Source organism: Macrobrachium nipponense, chromosome 21, assembly GCF_015104395.2.
Source record: "Macrobrachium nipponense isolate FS-2020 chromosome 21, ASM1510439v2, whole genome shotgun sequence".
Classification (NCBI taxonomy): domain Eukaryota; kingdom Metazoa; phylum Arthropoda; class Malacostraca; order Decapoda; family Palaemonidae; genus Macrobrachium; species Macrobrachium nipponense.
Genome location: NC_087212.1, coordinates 11,072,345 through 11,088,041, shown reverse-complemented (window position 1 = coordinate 11,088,041; position 15,697 = coordinate 11,072,345). Strand labels below are relative to the sequence as shown.

The following is a 15,697-nucleotide window of genomic DNA, read 5'->3' as shown; positions in this document are numbered from 1 at the left end:
TTCAGATTTTCTAAAGAGAATTTTCTAATCTCTTTCAACCTTTTCCTTAAGTTCTTCACATACTCTCCTTGGATTTCCTCTTGATTTTCTACCCAATTTTCTGCAAGAATCTTCAAAGGTCCTCTCACTTCTCTTCCAAAAATCATCTCATTAGGTGAACATCCCATGCTTTCTTGATAAGCATTCCTAACTTCAAATAACATTAAGGGTAAGCCAACATCCCATTCTCCTCCTGACTCTGCATACTTTTCAATGTCTAGTGGAACCTTTCCAAGGCTCCTTGAGTTTCTGGATGATAAGCAGTTGATAACTGTTGTTTCACCCCTAATAAGTTCATCACATCCTGGAATAACTTGGAAGTAAAGTTCGTTCCTCTATCACTTTGTACAATTTCTGGTATACCAAACTTTGAGAAAAACTCCACTAGTTTCTCAGTAACTAACTTGGCAGATATGTTTCTAACAGGGATCACCTCAGGATATCTGGTAACAGGACACATTAATGTCAACAGATACTCATTTCCTTTCTTCGTCTTCGGAAGTGGTCCAACTGTATCTATAATCACCTTGTTAAAAGGTTCTCCTCTAACTTCTATAGGTTGTAGGGGGGCTTTCTGAATGGTTTCATTAGGTTTTCCAGCTATCTGGCAGGTAGGACACTCGACAGAACCTGCTAACATCTTTATGAAGTCCAGGCCAGAAAAAATATCTCATGATCTTCTCCACGGTCTTCCTGATTCCCATATGTCCAGATTCATGAGCTACTGCTACCACTTGCTTTCTCAATGGACATGGAATAAAAATCTGATAATATTCGCCCCATTCAGCATTTCCGGGTATATCTGAAGGTCTATACTTCCTCATCAGCAAACCTTCCTTCAGGTAATAACAGGTAGGAGTTTGTTGCATCTCTTTCTGATCAACAACTCTGAAGAACAAATCAGCTAACGATGCATCCCTCTTCTGCAAGTCCATTAGCTTTTCTCTTGTCACCTGCCCAACTTCAAGGGTTGAACTATCAATATCTGCTACCTCAGCTACTGCAGTTTCACTACTATCTTGAGGAAAACACTGACTACTTGGAGTCTCTTCAGGAACAACAGATTCTTCATTTTCTTGGGAAATCCTTTCTCGGTCAGCTCCAAGGGAGGCTCACTCCCCTGGAACAATTGTTCTAAGTTCAAAGATCCTTCACTTGATCCATCTTGGGGGTGCAAATCCTTAGTTTCTTCACCAACAGTCATAATCCTCCTCATACTCCTGGTAGTTACACAACTAGGGAACAGGTGGGGGTTATTCTTCTCCAACTCTACCGTAGGACTAATCCTCAACGGTTTGTCTGTCACTACAGGACAAGGAACAAATGGAACACCACCAACTTCATTTCCCAACAGAACATGTACACCTTCCACAGCCAGTGATTCCTTCACAGCAAAATCAACACTCCCTGTCACCAATTCACAGGACAGGTGTAAGCGGCATATAGGAGTTACTTCCTCTCCTCCTATACCCTTCAAAATAACTGAATCTCCAGTGAGATTCTTCTCCAACATTGGGTGAGCATCACGTAACACCACACTATGGTTGCTCCCTGTATCACGTAAAATCTTGACTGGTACCTGCATACTCTCTTCTTGAGTTGCCAGTGTACCTTCATAGATATATGGCTTAAAGGCCTCCAAACTGCATAGCCACTCACTGCTTGAAGTTACATTTCCACTGGTTGCTAAACACTCAGCTTGTTTAGTTTCAGTCTTCCCTGTAGTCGGATTCTTCCCCACATTGTTCTTAACAGTCTGTTTGACATGGTCACCTCTTACTATTTGACCAACAGGCTTGGACTGCTGATAATTCCAATAACACCCCTGACTGAAGTGCCCTGCTCTTCCACACTTAAAGCAGACAACATTAGGCTTTTGCAACTGTCTTGCAAAATTAGATGAGGATTTCACATTAGCTTGCTGAGGAGTATTATTACTTGTAGGTTTCCCATTTATAAAATTGCTCCTGAAACCTGGATGAGACTTAAAACCTGGGCGTGGTTGATTCTGGTATTTGACATTATAAATGCGCCTGCTACTAATTATATTGTAGTCTTCACTCAGTGTAGCAGCTTTATCAAGTTTTTAAACCTCTCCCTCTCTCAAATAGGCTTTTATATGCTCAGGAATACCTTTAAAATATTGCTCTAAAACAACTAACTCTTCTAACTCTTCAAAAGTTGTAACTTTAGCTGCCTCCAACCATCTTTTAAAACACCTTCTCACTTTATAAGCGTAATCCAAGAAAATTACTTTTTCATCCTTTCTTAAATTTCTGAATCTTTCATTGTAGTACTCTGGGGTCAACTGGTATAGCACATTATGTTTGAGCACCTTGTAGTCTTTACACTGATCAGCTGTTAAGGCTAAATAAGTGCTTCTCCCTTTACTAATCAAGACACTTTGTAGCAAAACTGACCATTTATCTTCTGGCCATCCCATACCTGAAGCCACTTTCTCAAAGTGATCAAAGAACTCATCTGGAGCCTCTTCAGTAAACTTAGGGATTAACTTCTGCACTCTTTCTACATCAAATGCATGGCCTTGATTACCATGGTTTGGGTTAGACGGTGTTACAGGTAATGTGGATCTAGCTCTTGTCAATTCCATCTCCCTTTCATGTCTTGCAATTTCTCTTTCCCTCTTTTATCCTTTGCCTTTCATCTTCTGCTGCTTTTTCTTCTTCTATTTCTCTTCTTTCTTGTTTTTCCCTGTCTACTTTTTCTCTTTCAGCCTGCATTTTTAGCTTAATCAAACTTTCTTCTGCTTCTATGCGTCTGAGTTCTAACTTTGTGTCACTTTTCTCTTTTTTTTCTACTTGCTTATTTATAAGATCAGCGTGTGCTACATTCAACAACTCTTGACAGTTCTAACTCATCATCATCAGTTATTCTACCAGAGTCTATCAATGCTTGCATGGCAATGCATTTGATTTCTGCTTTTATCATGCTACTAGACACATGACCACCACATGCTACTGCTAGAGCACTCCACTGTGCCTTAATCAGAGTAGTTTCAGATAACATTTGGATGGAAGGGGCTGCTAAAAATTCCTGAGTATCGAATGGACCCATTTTTCTCAAATACAATTCTTACAATAAAATGCAAAAACAAATATATTGTCACTCTTCTAACAATATATATTCCTAATACCACCAGTATAAGCTAGAGTGATAATGTGATTTGTTTTCCTCCCTGGTCTCGGGGGATCAATAATACTTGGTACACAAAGTGCCAAATATCCCTGGTCTCTGGGCACCATTAATACTTGGTGCCGAGATGGTCAAGAGTATCTGGGTCTGGATACCATTAGTACTTGGGGGAAGTAGCCAAAGATCTGTGTCTGGAAACCATTAATATTTGTTAACCCAAATTGCCAAGTAGTATCTGGTTACTACACTTACCATTTGTACTTGTTAGCGCAAAAGACCCTTTTTTTCCTGGGTCTAGGACACCCTTTGTACTTGGGGCACATTTTGGTCAAGTAGTACTTGGTTATTACTTACCTCACTACAGTCAGACACCTGACCCTTCATCACAAATACTAAACGACTGAATACTCTAAAGGTAACAGTGATCCATTATAGAACTGAACAGTCAAGAAAACAATCAGTCTAAGTTCATTAAAATGGATGTGAGGTAATCTTAATTAAAGGGCATCACTCCTTCTGCAATTTCAAATCTAAGTTATTTCCCTGATTCTGATTCATTTGAGGGAAACGGCACAATTGCCACTCTATATTTCTACCTAAACAAAAATAAAATATTATACTGGTGGTATAATAAAATGCTCATATAAATTTTAAATACAAAAATTTATTTCTAAATTCAAAATTTATAAGTGAAATTCACAATCTCAGGGAAATTGTTATTACTTGAAAACAAAAGTTTAATTAATTCTTGAATTAATTATTAAGCAAAATTAAATCAAATTTTATCAAGAAAATTAATTAAATTAAATTATAAAGCAATAATTAAATTTGAAATGAAATTTTATTAAATACAAATTAATTTGCAAGTGTTAGATTCAAACAATTACACAATAGAATATTATTCAAACTAATTGAACAAAATATAGTGCATAATATGAAAACAATTAAAGCATTGACAGTACAAACATTAAGCATATAAAATGGACATGTCAAAAGAACAAAGCAAAAGAAAAATGTATAGAGAATGATAATTTTATCCAAACATTGTAAAATAAAACCTCGAAGTGCACTTCAAAACATTTGAAAATACCTGTATACGCAGTTGCAACTCCAATCAAAAGCAAAGGCCTGTTACAATTTCAACCTCTTCAATATATTTCTGGGCGCCTTCACAAAAATAATATTAATAACACTATGCTCAGATTCCACAAACAACACATACATTAAAACAGTTAGTGAGTGACCAGCTCAAATACAAATGTGAGTTACATTACGTTGAATGAAACAGTTCGTGCGAGAGATAGAGCTTTGGAGAGAGAGAGAGAGATATACTATTCCTCACGCCAGTGGCTAGGTCTCGGGATCGAATGAATCACTCTCTATCCCCGTAAGCGTATTGGCATATGGGGCGATTAGCATCGAGTTCAAGACGAAAACATATTACGTCATCTCTATATGTTAAACATGAATAAAGATCGCTTGCAATCCTTCATGAGATCTAATGTTGTATACAAATTCACATGCCCTGGATGGTCCGGGCTCTTACATCGGATCTACTCGTAGGCTGTTGCAAGTGAGATATTGCAGCCACATGGGTTTCAGTTTTCGTACAGGCCAGAGAATTAAGCAACCAGAGTTTTCTAACATTAAAAATCATGCTGCTATATGCAAAATAGAGGTCTTGAAAAACAGCACTTCTCTATTATTGGATATACAAGGACCCAGATCATCTAACTACTCTGGAGTCATTACTTATCAAAAGGCTAGTTCCCTCTTTGAACAATCACACCACGGCTTCCCCTCTGTATTTGGCATAACTGACTTTTTGTTTGGGACGTCAGGTTTTGCTATTCCTTCTTCGTCTTTTGCCTTGGATGGTTGGTGTCTCAGTTCTCTCTCTCTCTTTTTACAGTGTTTTAACGTATTTTTTTAACTTATAACTTCTGCTTTTCTTTTTAAACCATTGATTTTTAATTACCTTGTAATTTTGTGAATTCCTTTTTATAATGTATTTACTTTTATTGTTCACAGACTGATGATGCACCGAGAATTGTGTGCGAAACGTTTTTTAATAAACTATGGCAATCTACTAATGTATCATGGTACCCCCCCCTGAATTTATTGTATTATATATATATATCATAATATATATATATATATATATATATATATATATATAATATATAAAATTATATAGTGTTTGCAGCAACTCCTTAGAATCTGGTCAGCAATTCAATGTAAACCTACTCCGATGCTAGCTTTTAATTTAAAACATTTTATATTGGATACAAACACCTATACATACATATACATACATATATATATATATATATTATATTATATTATATATATATATAATATATAATATTGTTATGTATGTGTGGTAGTATGTATGTGTGTATGTATGTATGTATGTATATGTATGTATGTGTATGTGTTTGTACCAATATAAAATTATTTTAAATTAAAAGCTAGCATCAGATAGGTTTACATTGAATTGCTGACCAGATTTCAAGTTGCTGCTAACACTATGCCCATTTTAACTCTGGTGGCACTACTACGATTGTCTAACTACCAGGTACTGCATTTACTGCTTAACTTAACAAGAGCAGAGTGGCAGCGGAGAATATTACCGGACATACCACGAAACCCTCACACATGTTTGGCCTAGGGATAGCCTACAGCTCTCCCTCTCACCTTATTCCACATCTATACCTTATTTATGGGCTATCGGCCATCATACCAAACATGTAAATGGGTTTTGGCGTCTGCTGGGGTAAAGGAAGGGGTATGGCAATTGTAATCATATCGTCAAAAACTTGTTTGGAAAGTGAAAGACATTTTTTGTGGCACCTCTACACGAGAATACTTGCAACTGACCATTACCTCTCTCTCTCTCACACACACACACACATATGTATATACACATCCATATAAGAGAGCGGGTGGGAATGGCCCCCTGGAAGATGAGTATCCTGTGTATGTGCGTGTGTATGTATTTTGTACCTGACTATACACATATCTTCAACGTGTTTTGTCCAACAGTTTCCCGGTTATGTAATCATCTCACGTCAAGATCTGGAGTTGCCATTGATATAATTTGTAATGTTAAGGAAGCTATTTATCGCAAATTATATTTGCAATATGTTGTTTATTGAGGATCATTGTAAGCAAATATATGATTCATATTTTTGTTTATTGAGGATCATTGTAAGCAAATATCTGATTCATATTTGTGTTAGTTTGTAATCTCCATGATAGACATCGATGAAACTTGGCTGAAGGTCGCCTTGAGTGTGATAAGGTAGATTATAGTAGGAGAAATAATTATGAACGGAAGTATTGCTGCCTGTATGCACTGGCTTTATTTATATAGCACTTGGCAACAATTGCTCTGTATGCGAGAGGTTCAAGTTCATTTTCAGCACGTCATTGAACTCGAGGGTGCTATGATTAGTACCGAAGGCCTGAGGCTTGCAGAACGGAAAAAAAATATACGTTTGGCGAGTCGTGGTGCAACACTGCAAATCCCGAAGAGGACGCGTTCCGACGGACCGACCTGCCTCCCAGCGTTGCAACCCAACTAACCAACCCCCTCTTGCGTCAAGTAAGTCGTAGGCCAGCGGTGCAGGCATTGCTCGAATTCGTATCGTCCGTCATCTCTGAAAACCGTCGCCGAAGTCTCTATAGTCGCCAGTACCGGTGTTTTCCCCTATTTTCAGGCGAAGTCCGAAAGTGCGTCGTATACAAAACTGAATGCAAACATGAAACAACTAGCAGTGCCAATGACGCAGGTATAAGAAGGTTAGTCTGTTGATATTATTAGAACTGGTAGTCCAGCGGTATTAAATCTGGAGACACAAGTGAACAGTAAAAAAAACTGTAACAGTCATTGGTATAAAGAAATAATGTTCGTGACTTAACTTAGAAAATAAAGACGGAAACGGAGAGAAAAGTGAAACTTAGTTTAGTCCTCGATGATACATTATTTTTCTCCGGGCTGTTTTAATTCGATGCTCACCTGTTGCGATTACTAAATCCCTTTCAAGAAATACTGCGCATGTATGTAAATTAAATTACACACACATTTATATATATATATATATAATATATATTATAAATATAGTATATATATATATATATTATATATACATATATATATATATTGTATATATATATTATATATATAAATATAATAATATATATATGTATATATATATTAATATAATTATTATATATATATATATATAGATAGTATATTATTATTATATATATATATATATATATATTATATATATATATAATTATAATAAGCGAATACCACAGGAAAATGATAGTCAGAAATCCAAGCGCTTTCGTCTTTACTAAGACAATGTCAAGGAGCTAATGATATCCGATAATCCTGGATTATCTCTCTTTATTTTTACCCTTTTGTTGACAATTAACCATCTGGTATTCTGATCTTGTGTACCTGAGACCTTTCTCTCCAATTGTATTTCATTAGCTCCTTGACAGTGTCTTAGTAAAGACAAAGCGCTTGGATTTCTGACTATCATTTTTCTGTGGTATTCGCTTATTTAATGAAGTCACGTGCATCTACTGTGATTTTTTAAGCTATATATATATATATATATATATAATATATATATATATATATATATATCATATATATTAATAACTCTCTCTCTCTCTCTCTCTCTCTCTCTCTCTCATCTCTCTCTCTCTCTCTCTCTCTCGACCCGCCAACGTCATTTGGTTTAGAATTCACCATACTTAGGGGGTAGGTTGTACCCAAGGGGAATTGCATCTGACAAGTGCATCTGACTTGGACGTTTTGCTTTTTCTAAACCAAAGGACCCAGGTTGCAATCCTTGCAGCGCTTGTCAGTTTATAATTCCAGTTGTAAGTTGCAGCAGATTCCATTATAAGTGACGTGGCCATTTGTGAATTTAAGAAAGTCGCGTGTGTATTGACAAAACACATAATACAATATATATATCTATATATATATATATATATATATATTATATATATATATATTATATAATATATATATATATAAAGATATGATATATGATATGATATGATATGATATGATGTATATGTAAACGACCTCTCACCATATAATCTATTTGGTCCTACCTTTTCTCCATCTATTCAGTTCTACATTTTCTCCATCTATTCAATTCTACATTTTCTCAATCTATTTCAGTTCTACCTTTTCTCCACTTGACCTTAACTGACGCTGGTACCCATTCTGAGAAGGGTCATCAAAGGGGCAACTGGACGGGAGTGAACTATGGACCTTGCGAATTAGAACCGATTGCATTATTGTGAAGCCTTTCACCTCATACAAAATCATTATTTTGTGTACATTTTAAATTTGACCAAGAATCCATTTTTTATTCTGGTAGGAAGTTGTTTCTTGTTTAAAATGAGTGGAAATGGTCTTCACATTTACTTGTTAACCGGTGAAACAACACAAGCAGCACAAAATTCATTTACTTACTAAAAAGAAAGGAAAAGTAAATGACTCATCAGCAAACCATTACTCTTCCCTTTTGCTGTGTGTGCCATACACCCCTTATCTCTCTCATGCAATCACACTTCCTGTCGAGGTATTACTCTCTTCTTCCAATCACCTTTAACTAGTTTTAGGTTCGTCACCAACTTACCTCTCCCCCACTCCCCGAACGACGAACGTGCCACCTCCCTGATACATCTATTCACGTGTATTTTAACTTTTTCATTTCTTTATTCATTCCCCATTTGTTATTAACTTTAACAATTAATTTCCAGTTAGCTGAGCAATTGCTCATGCATTGCAGCTCTGGGTCTTATTCTTTGTTCTCCTCAAGTTATTTTGTGCTGTGTTGCACTTTGTTACTTCCTTCACGTATTCTGTGACTCATGTCTTCTTTCATCTATATATATTGATCCCTGATCCCTTTTATCCGCCGAGAGCAGCCAGATTCGCTGGACAGCAGCACCAAGTATGTAGTAAATGTGCCTCGCTGTCGAGCAGAATTCTCAGTTCCATAGGTCCTTTATAATAATAATAATAATAATAATAATAATTTTTATTTTCAGCTCAGAGCATATATATGGAATATACAAAGAATAGACAATAACATACAGTCTAGATACATAAGATAACATGATTAAAAAAAAAGGATTAATCGGCAATATCCATACTTGCTGAGGTAGTATAAACGATGGTAGTTAAAATAATGGTCATAACCGTACTAAGATTGAGAATAGTTAAAAAGATTGAATGTGAACTATATTGATTATAATCAGTAATAATGAGAAAAGGAAAATACCAGTAATGACAATAATCACAGCAATACAGTAATAAGTGACAGATTCTGCAGATGATATTTTGCAAAAACAGATTTTTTTAAAAATTAATCAGTACAGTTTATTCACAAACATGGCAATTTTCATTTACACTCCTTTTTTACAGTAATATTTTTAAGTCATTTAGGGAACAAACGCCTCATTTTCCCATCTTCCCCACAATTTAGATCTTCTTGCCCCACTACTTATGATACTTTGTATGAGCGAACTGCTGCTGTTTCGCAGGCCGGTGATCAGACTGGACATTGTTCGCCTTACAAAGGTTTTTGAATTGTCCCTGTGGTTTTCTGTGGACATCTGTGTGTCGGAGTGGTAGCGAGTAGTGTTTGTGAGGCGTCTCAAAATGTCTCTGTGAACAACAGTGATACGTCTCATGGTCTCTCCTCATACCGTTGGACTGGAACAGCCTCCCTGAGAAAGTCATGCAATTGCAACTGCGAGATTTTCCTCCTGTTATACCTTTCAAACTTTTCTACTATCAATTTCTATTTCATCGCTGATGACCTCAAAAGTCCTATTGCTTGGCCATTAGCCTAAATTCTGTATTCAACAAATCACCAGACAGATATGGCGGCATAGGCCTAACTGGATCCTGCTGGTTTTATTGCTCTTAAGATTACTATTTTCAGAAAGTTAGTGCGACTTGCTAGTCTTCCTTCTGTTTGGAGGAAAGAAGACTTCTGCATTAGGTAAGGGGCTAAAGTCCGTCCTCATCCCCACGCCTCCCCAAGAATATAGCCCTTATTCCAATTACCCTTATTGCACCTAAGGTTTTTGAGAAGCTGCTCTCTAAGCATCTATGTAGATATGCTGAAGATAATGATCGGCAACCACCATTACAGTGCGAGTGTGGGTTTCGTGGATCCTTGGTTCTTGTGATGCACTTTTATCTCTGTACCTTCTTGCAGATTGCTCGAAGGTGCAGAAGCACGCATGTCCTGGTTAGGTTTAGTGGAGCTTTTGATTGCATGAATCATGAAGCACTCAGCTTTTCCTTAACATTTCTTTCTGCAGGCACATTTCCCTTTGGAGCAGTCTTTGGTCTATAAATTGTTGACACTTGCCCATAAGGGTTTTCATTTGAAGATTTAAAGGTCATTGCGCTTGGGTACACCTTTCAGCGTACGTTTCTATGTCTTTGCTTGCTAAAAGTTCTTGAACACAAAGGGGAAATTACATTAGCGAGCTGAAATTTGAGATTTCTTGTTAAAAATGCAATTACATTTTGTAACAAGCTTTCATAGGGCATAAATTAGCCACGTAATTTCTAACGTGATAGTCTGCTCATAGTCATATGCGCTCTCCATAATCAGCAATGTTTGGCGGAGTTGAAATGGATTGCAGTTTGATTTGATTAATTTTGCATAGTAATTAACAACTTGTGTTCCCATGTCATCGTCGTTGCACCATGAGTCATTGCCTCATGGGTACGTATTTTCCTTTTTTCTTTGTGTGGTTGACTATTTATTTTTTAATTTTTTTTAAGGGTACACAAGGCCACTTCTTTTAAGAGATGTAAGAATGGTTTATACAAGCGTCCGCTCATTTCTCATCGTACTGTTGTATGTTTGCATTGTGGCTATCATTAGGTTGGGTTACACCTCGTTATTTGTAAAGAAGACACCCCTTGTCGGTATGTGGACAACTGGTATTATATTAAACTGTGAGTCACAGTTTAAGGTTTCAATGCTAAGAAATCATTGCCACTGGTTTGTTTTTGCCATCCACAAAAAATTGATGAGTCTTTAAATTTCTGAATTTAATAGTATTCTTGTTTTAATTGATGGGAATGCCTGACTTTATTCATCAAATTTATACTATTGCCTTTCATAGATAGATGAGACATCTGGTAAATGGAAGGGAACTGTTCGTAATAAGTAAGTTGATGTCTAAGAAATTCGGATCTCGGTGTAAGCTGTAAGCATATATTAGTATTGCTCATTTCCCTGTAATTTCTTTATGTAATTGTGGAGTAATGAATTGGATATGAAAGAGCCACATTCCTTACCCAAATAATATATGTATACTTGCACAATAATATATGTATATAATCATGCACATATACATATATGTATGTATGACTATTGCCTCATCCCCTCTGCAGAAAAGTCAGCAACATTGGCCGTTTCATGCACAATGGTGTTAAACCTGCAGTTCCAACACTTCAAAATCCTGCTCTACCAAAAGTCTATAAATCAAGCAATCAATCAGTCTACCCATTGATGATCCTCAGTTCTTCCACATAGTTCACACCTGCAATTCACATCCATAAAGGAGAGACGGCTAAACGTACATTCCAACCTAGCGCTCTCACTTTCGCCGTCATTGCTTGGCCTATTCGTCGAGTCTCCTTTCCCTCATCCTGCTCCAATAAGTTACATAAGCTCCCGAATACCTAATAGGTCGGCTGCTTTCATTTTTCCTCAGTCTGTATTAACATTTGTTATTGCTCCATCTTCTTGGTTGCTATTTAACGTCTTTGAAGGCATGGCTGGATTGGGTGCTATTTAACCTCTTTGAAGCCATGGCTGGATAACTAAAAGTTTCTGAAGGTTTGAGTGATTGGAAGAATTCTTCTAATACAGAAAGGTGAACAGTCTCTGAAGTGATTGTGATGACGTTACTTGAATTAATAATAAAAAAAATTAACTTCTACAGAGAGCTTTTAGGGAATCCAAGTAAATACACCACTCATTAGATTAGGTAACAAGCTTACATATGCCAGTTAGGCTGTTTGAGTTTAAGACGTGGTAGTCAGCATAAGTTGTGGGCACTCCATTAACAATTATTCTCGACTGAATCAAAATGGGGAGCTATTTATTTTAGTAATTTGTTGAGTAGCAAACAACTCGTGTCTCTCTGTCAAGTACCATACACGTAAGATCAGGATTACACCATGAATCAGACATTCGTTTTTTTCCTTTTTTTTATTATTATAGTACTTTACTCATTACACCATGACTCATTGCCTCAGGGTACGTTTTTTTTTTCACTCTAGGGCCGTTTCATATAGTAGTTATCCATGCGACATTTTGCCATCTCATCGTATTGTCGTATGTCTTCGTTAATGTTATTAAAAAAAACTCATAGGAGCGCGAGTCATGAAATGGAGAAACAAATCCCAACTATGAAAGGGTACATGTATTTTAGAAATAAATTGAAAAGGGAAATCGAACAGATTCCTTAAAAGCTCTCTTTAGAGGGTTAGTTTTTTATTATATTATTAATATTCAAGTATCCATACATTACTCCGAATTTGTTTTCCCGTTATTGGTATTATTGTTAGTTGGTTTATACAAATTCATTTTCAAGGGATAAACACCCACACTATCCTCAAGTTTGCATTTGTGATTTTAAACTGATTCAAAGTTTATTATTTCAGCGCAATCCTAAAGATATCTTAAGTCGTATGGTTGGCTAGGAAACAATTGCCTCTTTGTTTGGTTTGTGCTAACCACAAAGAAGTGATGGGTCTTTGTATGGCACCTAATTTAACTTTCTTTCTCTTCTAATTGATGATAAAGCCGATCTTACTTTATCAAATTGATGTACTATTGCATTTTATTAGGTAGATGAGACACAAAATAAATGTAAGGTTTGGCACATTTTAAATTCTCAGGTTCATCTTCGAGCTGCTTTGTATTTTGGTGTAAGCTGAGCGCTCAAGTAATATATATATATATATATATATATATAGTATATATATATATATATATATAGATATATATATATATATGTGTGTGTGTGTGTGTGTGTTGTGTGTGTATAAGGAGCCCATAAAAACCAAAATATAGTACTTTCTATATGTTGGCATTATTATGGGCTCCTTTTATTAGATGGAATTCTGTTATAACAGGTTTTTTACCAGTCACACACACACACACACACACACACACACACACACATATATATATATATATATATATAATATATATATATATATATATATATATATTCTTATGCTGTTGCTTTTCGCAATGCATAATATGTTCAGTTATGTATGTTCAGAATTCACAGAAACACAATTTAAGAATAAAGGAATAACAGAATATGAACAGAGAGAAATTAGTATTGTATGTTCGAAGCAGGAAATTGCTGTCATCACTTGATATAAGAGGGAGGAATTCAGGTTCTCTGTTTTGTTTTGGAATCCTGTCAATCATACAATGTACATAACCATTTTCGGACTTGTCTCTTTGTTGAGAAACTAAGTGAAGATTTCACCATTTTTCTGTAAGATTGCATTATCTTTCGTAAGATTGTTCTCAAAGGATTCTGCCATAAACGTTTCACATACATCTGATATCTTTCATTTCATCTTAGTAACAAACGATTCTCTTATTAAAACTATTAAATACTACTGGTAAATTAACACTTATATCTCTCGACATGTGAAAAGAGAATTTGTTGGCTTGTAACTACCTTAAATATGAAGTGGAAAGATTTGTGACGTCTCCCACGGATATGACGACATTTGTTTCATTCAAAAGAATTCTATAATCATATCTTTTATCTTAAGACTTTTTTTTTTTTGTCTAAGTCACGCAATAATGAATATTATTTATTATTGTAATCCCACTTTCTCTATATTTATTGTTTTGAATGAGAATTGTTAAGATAATATAGCTGTGTCTCGTTCCCAAAATTTTTGCCCAACCATTTTGGGGCTGAGGCACTGATCAGTTTCCCTACGAGGAGAGAGCAATTATGTCATTCTATGACTTACTCTTGCATTGCAAAGAAGAGCGCGCCAACCCCCCCCCCCCCCCCCTCTCTCTCTCTCTCTCTCTCTCTCTCTCTCTCTCTCTCTCTCTCTTATAAGAGACTATTGGTTTTACATTAACGTAAAGATTTTTATACTTAGTGGTTGTTCACTCATAGGTTTTAGATTTATTTAATTATATTAGCGTTTATTTGTGGAATCTGAGCAGACGTTGTACAAGTGTGTAACGGCGCATTTTTGGAATACTATGGTGAATTTTTGGAATAATATGGTGAATTTTAGAGCTGCAGCAGAAACATGATTGGTATACCAAGGTAATGTGTTATTACAAGTTTTAAGTTGCCACTAAAAACATATTTACAATGGGTTGGCGAAACTATTTCATTTTTTACACATCGCAAATGTTTATGTTCTGTGTTTTAATTCTTTTGAAGTGTGGGTTTTTTTTTTTTCCATTTCTTATTTTTCACATTTTAGTGGTGAGTTTAATATTCTTATACATTGTGTGTTTTGTTTTGCATTCACAATTTGTTTAACTGATTGTTTTCATTAATTAATCATTGCATATTTAATTGAGTTGATCACTTGTGAATTACTTTGCCTTTACTTAGAATTGTGAGTTAATTTTCACATTTTAATTATTACTTAACACTAAATTTTACATAAATAGTTCAATTTCTTGATTTTTGTGATAAATTGATTTTTGATTTAATTGGTAATTGAGCAGTATTCCTTCAGATTTGTTGAAGTGAGTTAGAACAAGGAAAATACTTAAGCTTTTAAAGTTGTTGATGAAGGATCCCCTTTAATTAATTTAATTCCATATAAGATTACCTCACACCTGTTGTAATGAACTTAGTTCTTGCATGATTAATTAGTTTTTAAGGGACACTGTTGCCTTTAGAGTATTCAGTCGTATTTTATCTGTGATGAAGGTTCAGGTGTCTGGCTGTTGTGAGTTAATTATTTTCTGATTGGTAAGTGTAGTAACCAGATACTTGGCACTTCGTCACACACACACACATGTACATATATATATTATGTATATATATATATACACACACAAAGCCATTCCTTAAACCGCTAGGTGACTCCAAAAGGAAAAAGAACGCAGTGATCGCTAACGCAATAATATATATTAACTTCAGATTGATGCGGGATGAACGGTGTGGGTTAGACAAAGAAGAAAGGGTATTGATCATGTGTTTGTTATAAAACTGTTATCTGAGAAATTATATAAGGGTGAAAAACAAGTTTATCACATAAGACGTTTTTAATGAGTCAATAAAGGCAATGTACGGATTATTGAAAACATTTGGTAGAAGATCGGTTTTGAAGAGTATTCAAGGTTTGCTGATGGAAGCGTAGCGTTTGTTAGATTAATGCAGACGAGGGTGTGAAGGAATTGCTGTCGAAGCTCTC

At 35.6% G+C, this 15,697-nt stretch overlaps 1 protein-coding gene across 5 annotated transcripts in view; it reads left to right on the top strand.

Annotated features, from left to right (window-relative positions):
• Positions 1-15,697, top strand: part of LOC135197785 (uncharacterized) — a 186,174-nt gene that overhangs the window by 125,141 nt on the left and 45,336 nt on the right. For 2 of the 5 annotated variants that reach the window (XM_064224895.1, XM_064224897.1), the window contains exon 1: positions 6,792-6,996. The exons of 2 other annotated variants lie outside the window; for them this stretch is intronic. Coding sequence is in view for 1 of the 3 variants with exons in the window: in XM_064224892.1 (XP_064080962.1) it covers positions 6,957-6,986 (30 nt within the window). In the remaining 2 variants the exon portion in view is untranslated. Of the gene's footprint in view, positions 1-6,786; positions 6,997-15,697 lie in introns of those variants that run through there. One more of the 5 variants, XM_064224892.1, reaches the window with a different exon arrangement.